The sequence below is a fragment of the Haliotis rufescens genome, unplaced genomic scaffold (genome assembly GCF_023055435.1).
Source record: "Haliotis rufescens isolate VD_foot unplaced genomic scaffold, xgHalRufe1.0.p SCAF_4, whole genome shotgun sequence".
Classification (NCBI taxonomy): Eukaryota; Metazoa; Mollusca; class Gastropoda; order Lepetellida; family Haliotidae; genus Haliotis; species Haliotis rufescens.
This window is the reverse complement of record NW_025964112.1, coordinates 1,617,984-1,637,508: the sequence shown is the minus strand read 5'-3', so window position 1 is coordinate 1,637,508 and position 19,525 is coordinate 1,617,984. Positions and strand designations below refer to the sequence as shown.

Genomic DNA, 19,525 nt, shown 5'->3' with positions numbered 1-19,525 from the left:
ACAGTAATCATAATTGTCCCTCTTTGACAAAGTGTCGTTGATTCACAGGACAGTGGTACAAATTCTTTGTTCAATGTTTTTTTCTGGTGTATAACTCAATATATCTCCAGCAGACTCAAGCTAAACACGCTTGTTAGTGCCCCTCAAAATACCTTGCAATACAGTGTACACAACTGATGTATGTATGTATCCTGCTACTGTTCAAATCAATGTGACCTATAGATACAGTAAAATTCTGCAGACTAACTTTACTCCATATGTATGATACACAAGAGCCGAAACTACTGACAACTGAAAACAGAATCGAACATGATTAAAACTACCTGGTGTCCTCATTAGCGGAATGATGTCCAGTTTCATTGTGAAGTGGTTTCCCAGACGGAGAATACAGTGATATATGGGTGTGTGTCAAAGGGCAAATATTTAGTATAGAAATACATCTAGGTCACAAGGGTTTTAGGCCCAGTGCAGCCTTCCCATGATGCCCATGTACCGTTATGTTTGTGTAGTACTGACAAAATGGAGTACTTATGACTGCATATTTTGGTTGGTTGGTTTGTTGTTTAACGCCGCACTCCGCAATATTCCAGCTATATGACGGCGGTCTGTAAATAATCGATTCTGGACCAGACAATCCAGTGATTAATATCATGAGCATCGATCGACGGCATATAAGTGTTTCCATGTGGAAATTCAGATTCGAACCCCATGAACAAAATTCAATCACGACATAAACTTGGAGGGTGAAGATTTGACATCACTGTCAACAACAAGTCATCCCACCCCTCAACACATTGACATTTGGTATCGGTGAGTCCCTAACGGTTGTCTGTGTCGCCCATGCAACACAAGAAAGAGTGATGTCATCTTCTGAGATGGTCATGTGACCTGACATTTGATTGACAAGGCCATGCTACAAGCTCGTTATTGAATGGATTAGTCGTGTACACTCGATATTTCAAGGGGTGTTACTCTTTCGCTGTGAGGACCTCTCCAAATATCTTGTTATGCACTCATAATTCCATACAGCAACTAAGACTTGTACAACCCTGTTGAACTTCTAGTTTCAAGAAACCTATGCTAGTAGTGAGAGGTGACTAGAAGTATGGTGGTTAGGTTTGGTGACTTGGTTGGTTGTGTGACACTGTACCCTCACAGAGTGCTACACTGCTCATAATACAGTGTTTCTTAAAAAAAACAAGCACAGCATCACATATCAATTCAGAATTGTTTAATTTTTTGGCTATTTTGTTTTGGAATTATGATTTAGTGTTTTGAAAATATTGTAATAGTATGTATAATTGTTATCAAATCAATGGGTTTTTTCGGAATGTATTGAAAACATTTATAGAACAGAGGGAATCATTCAGTGTAGTCATTGATCATTATCAGTTGTACTAACAAGCTTTAGAAGAAACTGTTAGGTCAAATGAGGAATGTAACATACTGTTTGTGATTTTACACACATATTTAAAAGGGCAGGGATAGATGGTTTGATCGGCTTGGTTTTCTTTAGGAGCAACACAGAGGATGGTTCATTTAACAAACAACAAATTGATTCAGATGAAGAGCTTATTAGTAATTATTAGTTCTAGCCATCTCATTACATTTGGTAAAGGTCATACAGCTGGTCTGATGTGTGATATTTGTAAAACAGCCGATACCTTAATACCTTTGATCTGAGGAAACACTTCCCATTATTGGAACTCTCCAAAAGTGTATCTGTGAATCAGGTTCCTAATTACCTAGTATGGTATTGTGAAATGAAACGTTACAAGAACTCTTCCCACTGGGATCTGCATCCGACATCATGTAATGGATTTCTGTAGCAATAAGGTATAGATTTGTCATGTTGTCTCTGAGAGTTTTGCACTGGTATGTACCAAATAATTATTATTGATACACACAAACTTGATAATTTAGCACAGCTAGCAATTTCAACAATGGGTAGGCTACCATTAACTTACAGAGGACCCTTGTCGTGGGATGTGGTCTGTATTCCTCAACACCAGTCGGCCATGAGCAGGCAGCATTGATTGCACAACTCACAGGAGCATTGTCTGGAAACCCAACGAGGTGGAGTTGTGCAATTCTACTTTTTCCATTGGGTTAGTGGCAGCTGTAGATACTGACAGACAAATGGTATTACAAGGAGTATCACAAGTCTAGGTTACACTTATTTTCATCTACTATCAAGAAAAAAATGTTGTGTAGAACTAATCGAAGAATCAGATCAGGTAAAAAAGTCTCACAAAGTCTCACTCACTCACTCACTCACTCACCCACTCACTCATCCACTCACTCGCTTTCCTTACTCACTCACTCACTCATCCACTCACTCGCTTTCCTTACTCACTCACTCGCTCATCCACTCACTCATCCACTCACTCGCTTTCCTTACTCACTCACTCATCCACTCACTCGCTTTCCTTACTCACTCACTCACTCATCCACTCACTCGCTTTCTTTACTCACTCACTCGCTCATCCACTCACTCATCCACTCACTCGCTTTCCTTACTCACTCACTCATCCACTCACTCGCTTTCCTTACTCACTCACTCACTCATCCACTCACTCGCTTTCCTTACTCACTCACTCACTCATCCACTCACTCATCCACTCACTCATCCACTCACTCGCTTTCCTTACTCACTCACTCACTCATCCACTCACTCATCCACTCACTCGCTTTCCTTACTCACTCACTCATCCACTCACTCGCTTTCCTTACTCACTCACTCATCCACTCACTCGCTTTCCTTACTCACTCACTCATCCACTCACTCGCTTTCCTTACTCACTCACTCACTCACTCATCCACTCACTCGCTTTCCTTACTCACTCACTCGCTCATCCACTCACTCGCTTTCCTTACTCACTCACTCGCTCATCCACTCACTCGCTTTCCTTACTCACTCACTCACTCATCCACTCACTCGCTTTCCTTACTCACTCACTTACTCATCCACTCACTCGCTTTCCTTACTCACTCACTCACTCATCCACTCACTCGCTTTCCTTACTCACTCACTCACTCATCCACTCACTCGCTTTCCTTACTCACTCACTCACTCATCCACTCACTCGCTTTCCTTACTCACTCACTCACTCATCCACTCACTCGCTTTCCTTACTCACTCACTCACTCATCCACTCACTCGCTTTCCTTACTCACTCACTCACTCATCCACTCACTCGCTTTCCTTACTCACTCACTCACTCATCCACTCACTCGCTTTCCTTACTCACTCACTCACTCATCCACTCACTCATCCACTCACTCATCCACTCACTCGCTTTCCTTACTCACTCACTCATCCACTCACTCGCTTTCCTTACTCACTCACTCGCTCATCCACTCACTCATCCACTCACTCGCTTTCCTTACTCACTCACTCATCCACTCACTCGCTTTCCTTACTCACTCACTCACTCATCCACTCACTCGCTTTCCTTACTCACTCACTCGCTCATCCACTCACTCGCTTTCCTTACTCACTCACTCACTCATCCACTCACTCGCTTTCCTTACTCACTCACTCACTCATCCACTCACTCGCTTTCCTTACTCACTCACTCACTCATCCACTCACTCGCTTTCCTTACTCACTCACTCACTCATCCACTCACTCGCTTTCCTTACTCACTCACTCACTCATCCACTCACTCATCCACTCACTCATCCACTCACTCGCTTTCCTTACTCACTCACTCATCCACTCACTCGCTTTCCTTACTCACTCACTCATCCACTCACTCGCTTTCCTTACTCACTCACTCATCCACTCACTCGCTTTCCTTACTCACTCACTCACTCATCCACTCACTCATCCACTCACTCATCCACTCACTCGCTTTCCTTACTCACTCACTCATCCACTCACTCGCTTTCCTTACTCACTCACTTACTCACTCATCCACTCACTCGCTTTCCTTACTCACTCACTCACTCATCCACTCACTCGCTTTCCTTACTCACTCACTCACTCATCCACTCACTCATCCACTCACTCATCCACTCACTCGCTTTCCTTACTCACTCACTCATCCACTCACTCGCTTTCCTTACTCACTCACTCATCCACTCACTCGCTTTCCTTACTCACTCACTCGCTCATCCACTCACTCGCTTTCCTTACTCACTCACTCACTCATCCACTCACTCGCTTTCCTTACTCACTCACTCACTCATCCACTCACTCGCTTTCCTTACTCACTCACTCACTCATCCACTCACTCGCTTTCCTTACTCACTCACTCACTCATCCACTCACTCGCTTTCCTTACTCACTCACTCACTCATCCACTCACTCATCCACTCACTCATCCACTCACTCGCTTTCCTTACTCACTCACTCACTCATCCACTCACTCGCTTTCCTTACTCACTCACTCACTCATCCACTCACTCGCTTTCCTTACTCACTCACTCACTCATCCACTCACTCGCTTTCCTTACTCACTCACTCACTCATCCACTCACTCGCTTTCCTTACTCACTCACTCACTCATCCACTCACTCGCTTTCCTTACTCACTCACTCACTCATCCACTCACTCGCTTTCCTTACTCACTCACTCACTCATCCACTCACTCGCTTTCCTTACTCACTCACTCACTCATCCACTCACTCATCCACTCACTCATCCACTCACTCGCTTTCCTTACTCACTCACTCATCCACTCACTCGCTTTCCTTACTCACTCACTCATCCACTCACTCGCTTTCCTTACTCACTCACTCATCCACTCACTCGCTTTCCTTACTCACTCACTCACTCACTCATCCACTCACTCGCTTTCCTTACTCACTCACTCGCTCATCCACTCACTCGCTTTCCTTACTCACTCACTCGCTCATCCACTCACTCGCTTTCCTTACTCACTCACTCACTCATCCACTCACTCGCTTTCCTTACTCACTCACTCACTCATCCACTCACTCGCTTTCCTTACTCACTCACTCACTCATCCACTCACTCGCTTTCCTTACTCACTCACTCACTCATCCACTCACTCGCTTTCCTTACTCACTCACTCACTCATCCACTCACTCATCCACTCACTCATCCACTCACTCGCTTTCCTTACTCACTCACTCATCCACTCACTCGCTTTCCTTACTCACTCACTCGCTCATCCACTCACTCATCCACTCACTCGCTTTCCTTACTCACTCACTCATCCACTCACTCGCTTTCCTTACTCACTCACTCACTCATCCACTCACTCGCTTTCCTTACTCACTCACTCGCTCATCCACTCACTCGCTTTCCTTACTCACTCACTCACTCATCCACTCACTCGCTTTCCTTACTCACTCACTCACTCATCCACTCACTCGCTTTCCTTACTCACTCACTCACTCATCCACTCACTCGCTTTCCTTACTCACTCACTCATCCACTCACTCGCTTTCCTTACTCACTCACTCACTCACTCATCCACTCACTCGCTTTCCTTACTCACTCACTCGCTCATCCACTCACTCGCTTTCCTTACTCACTCACTCGCTCATCCACTCACTCGCTTTCCTTACTCACTCACTCACTCATCCACTCACTCGCTTTCCTTACTCACTCACTCACTCATCCACTCACTCGCTTTCCTTACTCACTCACTCACTCATCCACTCACTCGCTTTCCTTACTCACTCACTCACTCATCCACTCACTCGCTTTCCTTACTCACTCACTCATCCACTCACTCGCTTTCCTTACTCACTCACTTACTCACTCATCCACTCACTCGCTTTCCTTACTCACTCACTCACTCATCCACTCACTCGCTTTCCTTACTCACTCACTCACTCATCCACTCACTCGCTTTCCTTACTCACTCACTCACTCATCCACTCACTCGCTTTCCTTACTCACTCACTCATCCACTCACTCGCTTTCCTTACTCACTCACTCACTCATCCACTCACTCGCTTTCCTTACTCACTCACTCATCCACTCACTCGCTTTCCTTACTCACTCACTCACTCATCCACTCACTCATCCACTCACTCGCTTTCCTTACTCACTCACTCATCCACTCACTCGCTTTCCTTACTCACTCACTCACTCATCCACTCACTCGCTTTCCTTACTCACTCACTCATCCACTCACTCGCTTTCCTTACTCACTCACTCACTCATCCACTCACTCATCCACTCACTCGCTTTCCTTACTCACTCACTCATCCACTCACTCGCTTTCCTTACTCACTCACTCACTCATCCACTCACTCGCTTTCCTTACTCACTCACTCGCTCATCCACTCACTCGCTTTCCTTACTCACTCACTCACTCATCCACTCACTCGCTTTCCTTACTCACTCACTCACTCATCCACTCACTCGCTTTCCTTACTCACTCACTCACTCATCCACTCACTCGCTTTCCTTACTCACTCATCCACTCACTCATCCACTCACTCGCTTTCCTTACTCACTCACTCACTCATCCACTCACTCGCTTTCCTTACTTACTCACTCACTCATCCACTCACTCGCTTTCCTTACTCACTCACTCACTCACTCATCCATTCACTCACTCATCAAAAGCCCACCCACAAACCAACTCATGAATGCAAACAGTGCCATCCCTCACCAATCCACTCGCTCACTCATCAAAAGCCCACCCATGAACTCACTCATTAATGCAAACAGTGCCATCCTCTCCCCTCCACTCCGCTCCACTCCACTCCACTCCACTCCACTCCACTCCACTCCACTCAGCAAGTTTATCAATAAGGCCCTGTTTGTCATGCTTGCATCAGGACTTGCATAAAGTCAGGGAAACTTCCATGCTAAAGTCTGAGATATTGACAAATTATTAAATCCCCCAAAGTCCTGAAGTGTTTTGTTGAAGTCCGATAACTTTGCCATGTGATGTTGTTCCAGTGGTTATAAGCAGCCACACGGAAATTATGTTGTTGTTTAAATACGATCGAACTGAGGCAAGGAAGCCCTCTGTTCTCAAGTCTTGGTTCATCAAACTGTGTCCTCACAACGAGTTGTTTCCACGATATTGGATCTGTTCGAGCACCATGAAGGAAATTACTGGTGAATTATGGGTAACATGCCCCGCTTGCGGCCATTCACAGAGCTGAGTTGACAAAGATAGAATTACTTTGTAAGCAGATTATTTTGTTGGAGTTTCTCATTAAATCCCCACAAAGAAAATTTTGTATTTTTGAATATATTTTTCCTTTTTAAGTTCCTCTGAGCTCTGTCTCTATGAATGATGATGAAGGTTTAGTAATAATGTAAAATATTTTATTCATTGTAATCCACACATGACTTTCGTGATGTTCAGACCCACTGATTTCATGGCAGCCTCGACCCATCAAACGCCTGTGGTCAAACGCCTGTGGTCAACCATATGAAGATGACCTTTTCTAGAATGTTATGTTTGTTTCTTTGTTTCTTTGTTTATGCCACACGCAGCAATATTCCAGCTATATGTGGGCAGCCTGTAAATAAACGAATCTGGACCAGACAATCCAGTTATTCATATTGTGAGCAACAATCCATGCCATTGGGGAACAATGACTCGCCATCAACCGCTGTCAAGTCACTGAGACTGACCACTTGACCCATCTGATTACCTCTCATGACCAGATTAGGTTGCGGGGGAGCTATTCTAACAAAGAATCCTTCACTAGAATGTCCACACGTCTAGGCCTTCCATATTTCCATGTATATATTACAAACACATCAATGATATTTTATAAAATATTAACCCTTTCACTCCTGAAACAACCAAAATTGATTAATTGCTTCATTTAAGAGAGGGGCAGTGGGGTAGCCTAGTTGTCAAAGCATTTGCTTGTCATGCTGAAGACCCGGGTTCGATTCCCAACATGGTGTCTGGTGTCCCCTGCCACGATATTGCTTGAATATTGCTTAAAGTGGTGTAAAACAATACTCACTCACTCACTCATTTAAGAGAACAAACGCTGTACCTAAGTGTAATTAAACCTTCCCTCAACTTGGTCTATGTTCTGTGATGAGACACGTTGTGTAGTGACTATAGTCTGTTCAACTAAACCTTCCCTCAACTTGGTCTATGTTCTGTGATGAGACACGTTGTGTAGTGACTATAGTCTGTTCAACTAAACCTTCCCTCAACTTGGTCTATGTTCTGTGATGAGACTCGTTGTGTAGTGACTATAGTCTGTTCAACTAAACCATCAACTGCTGTCAAGTCACTGAGACTGACCACTTGACCCATCTGATTACCTCTCATGACCAGATTAGGTTGCTGGGGAGCTATTCTAACACAGAATCCTTCACTAGAATGTCCACACGTCTAGGCCTTCTATATTTCCATGTATATATTACAAACACATCAATGATATTTTATAAAATATTAACCCTTTCACTCCTGAAACAACCAAAATTGATTAATTGCTTCATTTAAGAGAGGGGCAGTGGGGTAGCCTAGTTGTCAAAGCATTTGCTTGTCATGCTGAAGACCCGGGTTCGATTCCCAACATGGTGTCTGGTGTCCCCTGCCACGATATTGCTTGAATATTGCTTAAAGTGGTGTAAAACAATACTCACTCACTCATTTAAGAGAACAAACGCTGTACCTAAGTGTAATTAAACCTTCCCTCAACTTGGTCTATGTTCTGTGATGAGACACGTTGTGTAGTGACTATAGTCTGTTCAAATAAACCTTCCCTCAACTTGGTCTATGTTCCGTGATGAGACACGTTGTGTAGTGACTATAGTCTGTTCAACTAAACCTTCCCTCAACTTGGTCTATGTTCCGTGATGAGACACGTTGTGTAGTGACTATAGTCTGTTCAACTAAACCTTCCCTCAACTTGGTCTATGTTCCGTGATGAGACACGTTGTGTAGTGACTATAGTCTGTTCAACTAAACCTTCCCTCAACTTGGTCTATGTTCCGTGATGAGACACGTTGTGTAGTGACTATAGTCTGTTCAACTAAACCTTCCCTCAACTTGGTCTATGTTCTGTGATGAGACACGTTGTGTAGTGACTATAGTCTGTTCAACTAAACCTTCCCTCAACTTGGTCTATGTTCTGTGATGAGACACGTTGTGTAGTGACTATAGTCTGTTGAGTCAGATTTGGCCTGTGGTCATTCACTATGCAACATATGATGTACTTTGTTATGTTTCATTCAGTATCATGTATCAATGCACATGTTGTTATGTTTCGTTCAGTATCATGTATCAATGCACATGTTGTTATGAATGTGATTAGGTTCCAGCAGTTGAGGGCTACAGGTGTTGAGGGTAGTCAGTGCAAGTGGTGAAGGTTGTTAGGTGTTTAATGAACATGTTTGGTGCAGCTGTTGAAGGTGGCAGGTGTTCAGTGAAGGTGTCAGGTGTTCAATGAAGGTGCCAGGTGTTCAGTGAAGGTGTTCGGTGAAGGTGGCAGGTGTTCAGTGAAGGTGTCGGATTTTCAGTGACTGTGAAGGTTTTTGTAGGTGTCACAGGTGTTCAGTGAAAGTGTCAGGTGTTCAATGAAGGTGTCACAGGTGTTCAGTGAAGGTGTCACATGTGTTTAGTGAATGTGTGTGGTGTTAAGTGAAGGTGTTCGGGGAAGGTGTCACTTGTGTTCAGTGAAGGTGTCAGGTGTTCAGTGAAGCTGGCAGGTGTTGCATGTGTCCAGTCTGGTATAGAAGGTGTCAAGTGTTCAGTGAAGCTGGCAGGTGTTGCATGTGTCCAGTCTGGTATAGAAGGTGTCAAGTGTTCAATGGAGGTGGCAGGTGTTGCATGTGCCCAGTCTGGTATAGAAGGTGTCAAGTGTTCAATGGAGGTGGCAGGTATTGCATGTGTCCAGTCTGGTATAGAAGGTGTCAAGTGTTCAGTTAAGCTGGCAGGTGTTGCATGTGTCCATTCTGGTATAGAAGGTGTCAAGTGTTCAGTGAAGCTGGCAGGTATTGCATGTGCCCAGTCTGGTATAGAAGGTGTCAAGAGTTCAATGGAGGTGGCAGGTGTTGCATGTGTCCATTCTGGTATAGAAGGTGTCAAGTGTTCAATGGAGGTGGCAGGTGTTGCATGTGTCCAGTCTGGTATAGAAGGTGTCAAGTGTTCAATGGAGGTGGCAGGTGTTGCATGTGCCCAGTCTGGTATAGAAGGTGTCAAGTGTTCAATGGAGGTGGCAGGTGTTGCATGTGCCCAGTCTTGTATAGAAGGTGTCAAGTGTTCAATGGAGGTGGCAAAGGTGTCAACTTTCAGTGCAGTTGTCTGCTTCTGTTTCAGGCAGCCCCTTCTGGTGCCTCCTGGACATCGTGCCCATCAAGAATGAGAAGCGACAAGTTGTCCTGTTCCTGGTGTCCCACAAAGACGTAACACGAGACAAAGCCATCGCCATGGATATACCGGGTACAGACATCAATGGTAGGTCATTACTTATCTGAATGCCATCATTCCATCATTCACATTCTGGCCAAAATCTGTAGAACTTCAGAAGAGAATAAAATAACTCCTGGGTGTCCTTTCTGATAAAAGCAGAACTGTCCACAAGTTGATAACGTTTCACTCTGTATTACAATGTCTGCCAGGGGGCTGTTCAACCTTTTTGAATCAGATGAACACCATTGGTCTTAAGTTTTAAGACATTAACTAAAACTTCCCTTAAAAAATGTTCCCATCTTCTAACAGATTTTCAGAAGAAAAACAAAAACATAAAAATATTGTATAAAAAATGTGAAGGCACACGATGTTCCTTGCTACATCTTGTTATACCTTGTGATGCAATTCAGTTCAGAGTACACAGCATGTTGATTTGACCTGTTATTGATTGAGTAGAACTGTAAAACAATGGAAAAAGAAGTCACTGTCAGCTCCATTGTATATCACCATGTCCGTATCTCTCCAGGAGTTATATCACCATGTCTGTATCTCTCCAGGAGTGTACATCAGCTATAGCTCCCTACTATATCACAATGTCTGTATCTCTCCAGGTGTTGACATCAGCTATAGCTCCATGCTATATCACAATGTCTGTATCTCTCCAGGAGTGTACATCAGCTATAGCTCCATGCTATATCACAATGTCTGTATCTCTCAAGGAGTGTACATCAGCTATAACTCCATGCTATATCACAATGTCTGTATCTCTCCAGGAGTTGACATCAGCTATAGCTCCCTACTATATCACAATGTCTGAATCTCTCCAGGAGTGTACATCAGCTATAGCTCCCTGCTATATCACAATGTCCATATATCTCCAGGAGTTGATATCAGCTATAGCTCCATGCTATATCACAATGTCTGTATCTCTCCAGGAGTTGACATCAGCTATAGCTCCCTGCTATATCACAATGTCGGTATCTCTCCAGGAGTTGATATCAGCTATAGCTCCCTGCTATATCACAATGTCCATATCTCTCCAGGAGTTGATATCAGCTATAGCTCCCTACTATATCACAATGTCTGTATCTCTCCAGGTGTTGACATCAGCTATAGCTCCCTACTATATCACAATGTCCGTATCTCTCCAGGAGTGTACATCAGCTATAGCTCCCTACTATATCACAATGTCTGTATCTCTCCAGGTGTTGACATCAGCTATAGCTCCCTACTATATCACAATGTCTGTATCTCTCCAGGAGTGTACATCAGCTATAGCTCCCTACTATATCACAATGTCTGTATCTCTCCAGGAGTGTACATCAGCTATAGCTCCCTACTATATCACAATGTCTGTATCTCTCCAGGAGTGTACATCAGCTATAGCTCCCTGCTATATCACAATGTCTGTATCTCTCCAGGAGTGTACATCAGCTATAGCTCCATGCTATATCACAATGTCTGTATCTCTCCAGGAGTGTACATCAGCTATAGCTCCCTGCTATATCACAATGTCCGTATCTCTCCAGGTGTTGACATCAGCTATAGCTCCATGCTATATCACAATGTCTGTATCTCTCCAGGAATTGATATCATCTATAGCTCCCTACTATATCACAATGTCTGTATCTCTCCAGGAGTGTACATCAGCTATAGCTCCCTGCTATATCACAATGTCTGTATCTCTCCAGGAGTGTACATCAGCTATAGCTCTCTGCTATATCACAATGTCTGTATCTCTCCAGGGGTGTACATCAGCTATAGCTCTCTGCTATATCACAATGTCTGTATCTCTCCAGGAGTTGATATCAGCTATAGCTCCATGCTATATCACCATGTCCATATCTCTCCAGGAGTGTACATCAGCTATAGCTCCATGCTATATCACAATGTCTGTATCTCTCCAGGAGTTGATATCAGCTATAGCTCCATGCTATATCACCATGTCCGTATCTCTCCAAGAGTTGACATCAGCTATAGCTCCATGCTATATCACAATGTCTGTATCTCTCCAGGAATTGATATCAGCTATAGCTCCCTACTATATCACAATGTCTGTATCTCTCCAGGAGTGTACATCAGCTATAGCTCCCTGCTATATCACAATGTCTGTATCTCTCCAGGAGTGTACATCAGCTATAGCTCCCTGCTATATCACAATGTCTGTATCTCTCCAGGAGTGTACATCAGCTATAGCTCTCTGCTATATCACTATGTCTGTATCTCTCCAGGAGTGTACATCAGCTATAGCTCCATGCTATATCACAATGTCTGTATCTCTCCAGGAATTGATATCAGCTATAGCTCCCTACTATATCACAATGTCTGTATCTCTCCAGGAGTGTACATCAGCTATAGCTCCCTGCTATATCACAATGTCTGTATCTCTCCAGGAGTGTACATCAGCTATAGCTCCCTGCTATATCACAATGTCTGTATCTCTCCAGGAGTGTACATCAGCTATAGCTCTCTGCTATATCACAATGTCTGTATCTCTCCAGGAGTGTACATCAGCTATAGCTCTCTGCTATATCACAATGTCCATATCTCTCCAGGAGTTGATATCAGCTATAGCTCCCTGCTATATCACAATGTCTGTATCTCTCCAGGAGTGTACATCAGCTATAGCTCCCTGCTATGTCACAATGTCCATATCTCTCCAGGAGTTGATATCAGCTATAGCTCCCTGCTATATCACAATGTCTGTATCTCTCCAGGAGTGTACATCAGCTATAGCTCCCTGCTATATCACAATGTCCGTATCTCTCCAGGAGTGTACATCAGCTATAGCTCCATGCTATATCACAATGTCTGTATCTCTCCAGGAGTTGATATCAGCTATAGCTCCATGCTATATCACCATGTCCGTATCTCTCCAAGAGTTGACATCAGCTATAGCTCCATGCTATATCACAATGTCTGTATCTCTCCAGGAATTGATATCAGCTATAGCTCCCTACTATATCACAATGTCTGTATCTCTCCAGGAGTGTACATCAGCTATAGCTCCCTACTATATCACCATGTCTGTATCTCTCCAGGAGTGTACATCAGCTATAGCTCCATGCTATATCACAATGTCTGTATTTCTCCAGGAATTGATATCAGCTATAGCTCCATGCTATATCACAATGTCTGTATCTCTCCAGGAGTGTACATCAGCTATAGCTCCCTGCTATATCACAATGTCTGTATCTCTCCAGGAGTGTACATCAGCTATAGCTCCCTGCTATATCACAATGTCTGTATTTCTCCAGGAGTTGATATCAGCTATAGCTCCATGCTATATCACAATGTCTGTATCTCTCCAGGAGTGTACATCAGCTATAGCTCTCTGCTATATCACAATGTCTGAATCTCTCCAGGAGTATACATCAGCTATAGCTCCCTGCTATATCACAATGTCTGTATCTCTCCAGGAGTGTACATCAGCTATAGCTCTCTGCTATATCACCATGTCTGTATCTCTTGAAAGCAGCAGTGGACATTGTGGTGAGATTGTCAGTGTTGAAAGCAGCAGTGGACATTGTGGTGAGATTGTCAGTGTTGGAGCAGTGGACATTGTGGTGAGATTGTCAGTGTTGAAAGCAGTAGTGGACATTGTGGTGAGATTGTCAGTGTTGGAGCAACAGTGGACACTGTGGTGAGATTGTCAGTGTTGGAGCAGTAGTGGACATTGTGGTGAGATTGTCAGTGTTGAAAGCAGTTGTGGACACTGTGGTGAGATTGTCAGTGTTGGAGCAACAGTGGACATTGTGGTGAGATTGACAGTGTTGGAAGCAGCAGTGGACATTGTGGTGAGATTGTCAGTGTTGGAGCAGTGGACATTGTGGTGAGATTGACAGTGTTCGAAGCAGCAGTAGACATTGTGGTGAGATTGTCATTGTTGAAAGCAGCGAGGACATTGTGGTGAGATTGTCAGTCTTGAAAGCAGCGAGGACAAATATCATTGAGAGGGAGGGAACAAACAAGAAGAATGTGTTTTGCTTTTTTAGAAAATACAACCACCATGTCACAACAGGACAGACAGAGTGATCCCCACAAACCGTATTCATGTTGGGGTTCAAACCTGAACCTTGCTCTGCATGGTTCACTGCCCACAGAGCCACCCACCCTTCCATGAATGAAGCTTGCTTTGAACCTGTTCAGTGTCATCACTGAGCCTGCTGATAATCTTTTAAGCACTTTGATTTTTATTAAAACAAGAAAATATTCATGCATCTTTAAACACAAAATATAATCAATGAAAAATACCATACGCAAAACATGCACTCTGATTATTGAAACAGTCACAGAATGGTATTGATTTGTGGTGTTATATAAACAAGGAAATTATAGTTGCCCATTACTGTAGCGATGTATCTTACATTCCTCGCTCCATCGACTTCATCGACTTGTTGTTCACCCTGGTTTGGTATCAACATAATCTTCTTGTCCACTGCGTTACTTGGGCAGGATTTTACCAGTTTCCTCGTCATAGCTCGGGCAGGATCTTACACAAGTTTCCATTTTCTGTGACGTAACACCAGCAGGATTTCACCAGTTACCATCATGTCCTCGATCACGGAAGCTTTAATCCATGCTGCATTAACTCATCATTTACATCCCAATAAATAACACCCATCACCCCTTCAGTTCTAATTTGGATCAATCCTATGATGGAAACTGAGACAGTCCATTTTGACATGAGGGGTGATGTTTGGAAACAAGGACAGAATGTGCATGAAAGTTTAAAATCAAATCATTGCGGCTCACCTCAGAAAAGTTTACCTCACGCAAAATGGATTCATAAGATGTTTTCTCACTCGTCTAAGGTGCATTAACTGTTAACATTGTTGAAACATGTGAATGCAGGCAGCTTTTTTCGGACACTCAGATGAAGGTTTTATATTGGAGAGTTTGGTGGCTCGTTCAGTGCTGGTGCGTACATACAAACAGGATCACCTGTATGGATTTAGTGGTGTCGCAATGCTGCAACATAGCTCATCTGTGGAGGATTTGACTGAGGAGCTTATCGGTAAGAAACAAATTGATTATTACCAACTTGCATTCATGGCTGGTTGTGTCCTTGAGTCAACAGAGCAGGGTTGTTGATGTCAGAACAATCTCCCATCTTCCTGATTCACTTCAGGTATGGTCTGCTGTATCAAGTCAAAAATCAAGTCTTGACAGGAATATTGAATTGGTATCTTTAAGGTAAAAAAACTCTTTTTAACGAATACATTAACAGATAAAAATGGAATGTCATTAGGGAATCATTTTTCACATATTCCGCCTATCTATACATGTATAACCATTAATCTTGCTATAAAAGCACTCTTGGAAAATGCTAAACTGAAATCTACAATGACTTTTATCAAATCAGTCCACATAGGCGAAGGAAACGCCTGCAGAGTGGGGGGCAAACATTAGATTCTGTGATGGGGGGGTGGAGGGGGGGGATATGTGCATTTATTGAATAACCACTGAGGTATGTGTGGAAAAATTATGTCACAAGTGAAATTCATGTTAATTCCTGAGTGACATATATTCCGTTGTCACGTGTACCCAGTGGGTTATTCTATTTATTACCCATTCTCAGACTAAACACATTCATTTGAAAATACATTTCTGAACTCGTAATCCATTCCTGTAGGGCAGCTTACTTAACCTGGCATAGGCTGTTGTTGTATGACGTGACGTTGACGTCATTACATCACAAAGTGACATCATTCCATCAAGTTTGTTCTAATTGTCATTATCAACTGACAAATCATCAGTTACCATCTCCGTTATCTCACTGGGGTTAGATGAAGCGGCGCATCACTTGGATCAGAACAGTTGTTCAAATCCAAACAAGTAACATCAGTATAAAGTGCATCCCAACTGTATTTGGAGACTTCAAAATTAAGAAGGGTGTGATAGTAACTTTTTCTCATTATAATTGGGACATGGGATTCATTGCTGAAACATAACACTAGAATAGCATAAATGTCTGCACTAGTTAGCTCTATATAGAATGATTTCATCACATTTTCTACTGCAATAACATATGCAATTTCAGTCCTTTTAAGAAATTTCTCTAATCTGAACAAAATTGATCCTGGCCCGTGTATTTTCAATTTAAATGTTTTTCTTAAAATGACATTTTAAAACTTTAAATCTTTATCTGAATTAATTGGTTTGAGAAAATTTCAGACGGATAAAGGCCACATTGTTTGTATACAGACACAATTTATGTATAACGACTTCTGTATTTATGTTGTACATAAATTGTGTCTGCTTTGTCATCTGTCCACTTCTAAGTAATGCCTATCACACAAAACATTGAAATTCCTTGTTTATTTGGAATCCAATTTTTAATGAAACTCCAGAGCAATGACTAGATAAATTTTAGTATTTATCACAACCAACTGGTTTTAAATCGGTAACTTATGTATAAACAGTATGTTATGAAATTAACATACTGTTGTTGACATCAAGAAGTGTTTCTAGTGAACTTGTCGCTTCGAAGTCATAACTTTCTCTCTACACATTCATTTCCAGTCATTTGCAGTCAGTATCACGGCATTGAAAACAAAGAACCTGGCGATGTATGACATTATTGGCAATTCTCATAAATATATATATGTTTTTATTCTTCTTGGATATATTTGCATATGAAGAAAAATATTTGATCATTCTTCAAAAGTTGGGTGGGGAATGGACAGTAGTCTGGGGCTTACTTGGAGTAGCTTGAAAATTACTCAGTACCTATACCTGCTCAAATGATAAGGTTGCAAATTAGGGCTGGGACGAGTCGAAATTTTCTACCCAGGTACCCACCACCTTAATACCCTACCCGGGGACCTGCTGTACGTCTCAAGAGATAGGTACAAGGTGTCCCATTGGGAGTTTTTTTACCACAGCCCTTGCAAAACATATTTAGATACATGTATTAAACGATCTTGTAATGCATACACTGAAGTTGACTGAAGTATTATCCTTATTCAACCATGTGAAAAGTCAGAAGGAATGGTGCATAGTCAGAATGAAATGCGAACATTAGTAACTTGTAGTGTAACCATAGGGTTGTAGATCATTTTTGTCAATAAACAATATATCACGTGACTAACCACGGGTCCGGGTAGTCCTGTGGGTACCCGCGTCCTACTCAGTACCCACCCGACCTTGGTACCCGAGTTACCCATCCCAGCCCTATTGCAAATCAAGAGACATTAGAAACAACTGTTATGGAAATTAATGGACAACCTCCTCCTGATGAGGATACAGGAGGATGACAGGCGAGCTAGGTCTTGTCATTCATAATGAAGCACTTGTGAGCAGTGCATGAAAAAGTATCACAATATTTCTGGCCAGTTGGGCTTGCTCGCCTTAAAAGCTATGAGCCAGTTTCAAATATGTTTTTCTGTTTTATTTTCATTGTTTAAGTAATTGGAAAGTGATGATTTTTTTTTAAGTACTATCTATCATCACATATTTCCTGGTAAGTGTCTTTCCTGGAATCCACTCAGTGACAGGAAATAATACAGTGAAATACCTCTATTTGCAAAGCTTTGTATCAATAACACATGCAAAGATTCATCCGATGTTTGGTATCATTGGAATGTTCTCCATCTGCACATCAATGATAGTACAGTAACCTCACCAAGATGTGATTGTATTGGATGTAAGTTGTTTACTGATGACGCTTTGTGGCCATAATCTAGTATAAGTGCCGTGATTGGTCAAATCCAAGCAAGTGACCTTAGGCAGCCAATCAAATAATAGCAATGGATACCAGCCTGTGTATATTTCAAATTTAGCTGAAAATCTGGTTAAATTGTGTTATTCTGGCTTTTAAGCAGGAAATTGTGACCTATGTTTATTGTTCTTCGTGGACATATTGTGCCAGGGTACGACCTGTGACAAAGATTTCACATGCATATATTGCGGCATTAAACATCATTCCGAGCCTAAGTATCGAGACCACAAAGCCTTACAATACACGATTGCATGAAAATATGGAAATAGTAACTTAGATGTAAGTTTGTAAGTTTTTAGAAATATTTTTGTTGATTTTGTTTTTGATTTCATTTAATTCATTTAATGATTTGCTTGAAAAGTTTATATTTTGTTCCCTGACATGTTTGGGGACTAATGACGTCTTGGCAGCTGTTGAAAGAGTTAAGTAACACACCTTGTGATTGGTTAAACTACAAATTACAACCAATCAGAACATGTTTGTTCCACACAGTTACAGTCACAAGAACAAGACAATGTGGGCTAACTTGGATCCCTCAATCTTAATTCCTAGCAGATATTAATTTGCTTTTTGCTTTTTGATGGTTGTGTTGATCTACAGAAATGGGAGAATATTACTATACTTTAATCAACTAATAGGTGTGAATAAAAAAATCCCTGTTAGAATTTCATTAGCCAGTCGGGCTAGGGACATTTCAGAATTGTTAGCCCAACTGAAATTTTACAAGCCACGGGCTAGAGGGCAGGCGGCTTTTCCGCGCACTGCCTGTAAGGTGACCAGGTACACTGACAATATAGGGGCACAGGTGGCCCAGTCATCTAAGGCGCCGCGATTCACTGTGCAGAGGTGCGTCCCTTGGGCACGCCAGAAACGTATGATTGTGGGTTCAAATCCTGGTTCACCCCAATTATGTTTTAGGTTTGTCAGCTCCATACCCGTGCTTGTGGGTTTCACCGAAGTGGTTAACGTCTGAGACCTGCATCACTTCAGGCTTTCCTCCCACATTATGCTGGTGATATAACTGGAATAATGTTAAAAGCGGTGTTAAATCCAACTCACTCACTCACTCACTCACTCACTCACTCACTCACTCACTCACTCACAATATAACGAGATTGTATCCGTTTACCTGATCTGGTCACAAAGTGACATCAATATGGTTGTATCATGCCATTCGTTAACAGGCTAACACTATCAACCCTACAATTAATATATATCACGTAATTATATTGCTTTTTTACAACCATTTCATCAAATTTGATTAACATACATGTATGAAGTATGGATGTTGGTGCAGCAAACCTGATGCGACATTAATGACCTGATGCAACATTAATGACCTGATGCGACATTAATGACCTGATGCGACATTAATGACCTGATGCTAGCCGTGGCAGTGAAAAACCTACAGTGTGTAATTGATAGCTGTGATTGCAGGTCCTTGTTGGGTAATATGTTCTTTATTTCCACCTTACAA

General features: G+C 42.4%; 1 protein-coding gene across 2 annotated transcripts in view; it reads left to right on the top strand.

Moving 5' to 3' along the window:
• Positions 1-19,525, top strand: part of LOC125372325 (potassium voltage-gated channel subfamily H member 8-like) — a 351,499-nt gene that overhangs the window by 263,562 nt on the left and 68,412 nt on the right. For both annotated transcript variants that reach the window (XM_048381871.1, XM_048381870.1), the window contains exon 3: positions 10,233-10,370. In XM_048381871.1, the coding sequence (XP_048237828.1) occupies positions 10,233-10,370 (138 nt within the window). The remainder of the gene's footprint in view (positions 1-10,232; positions 10,371-19,525) is intronic.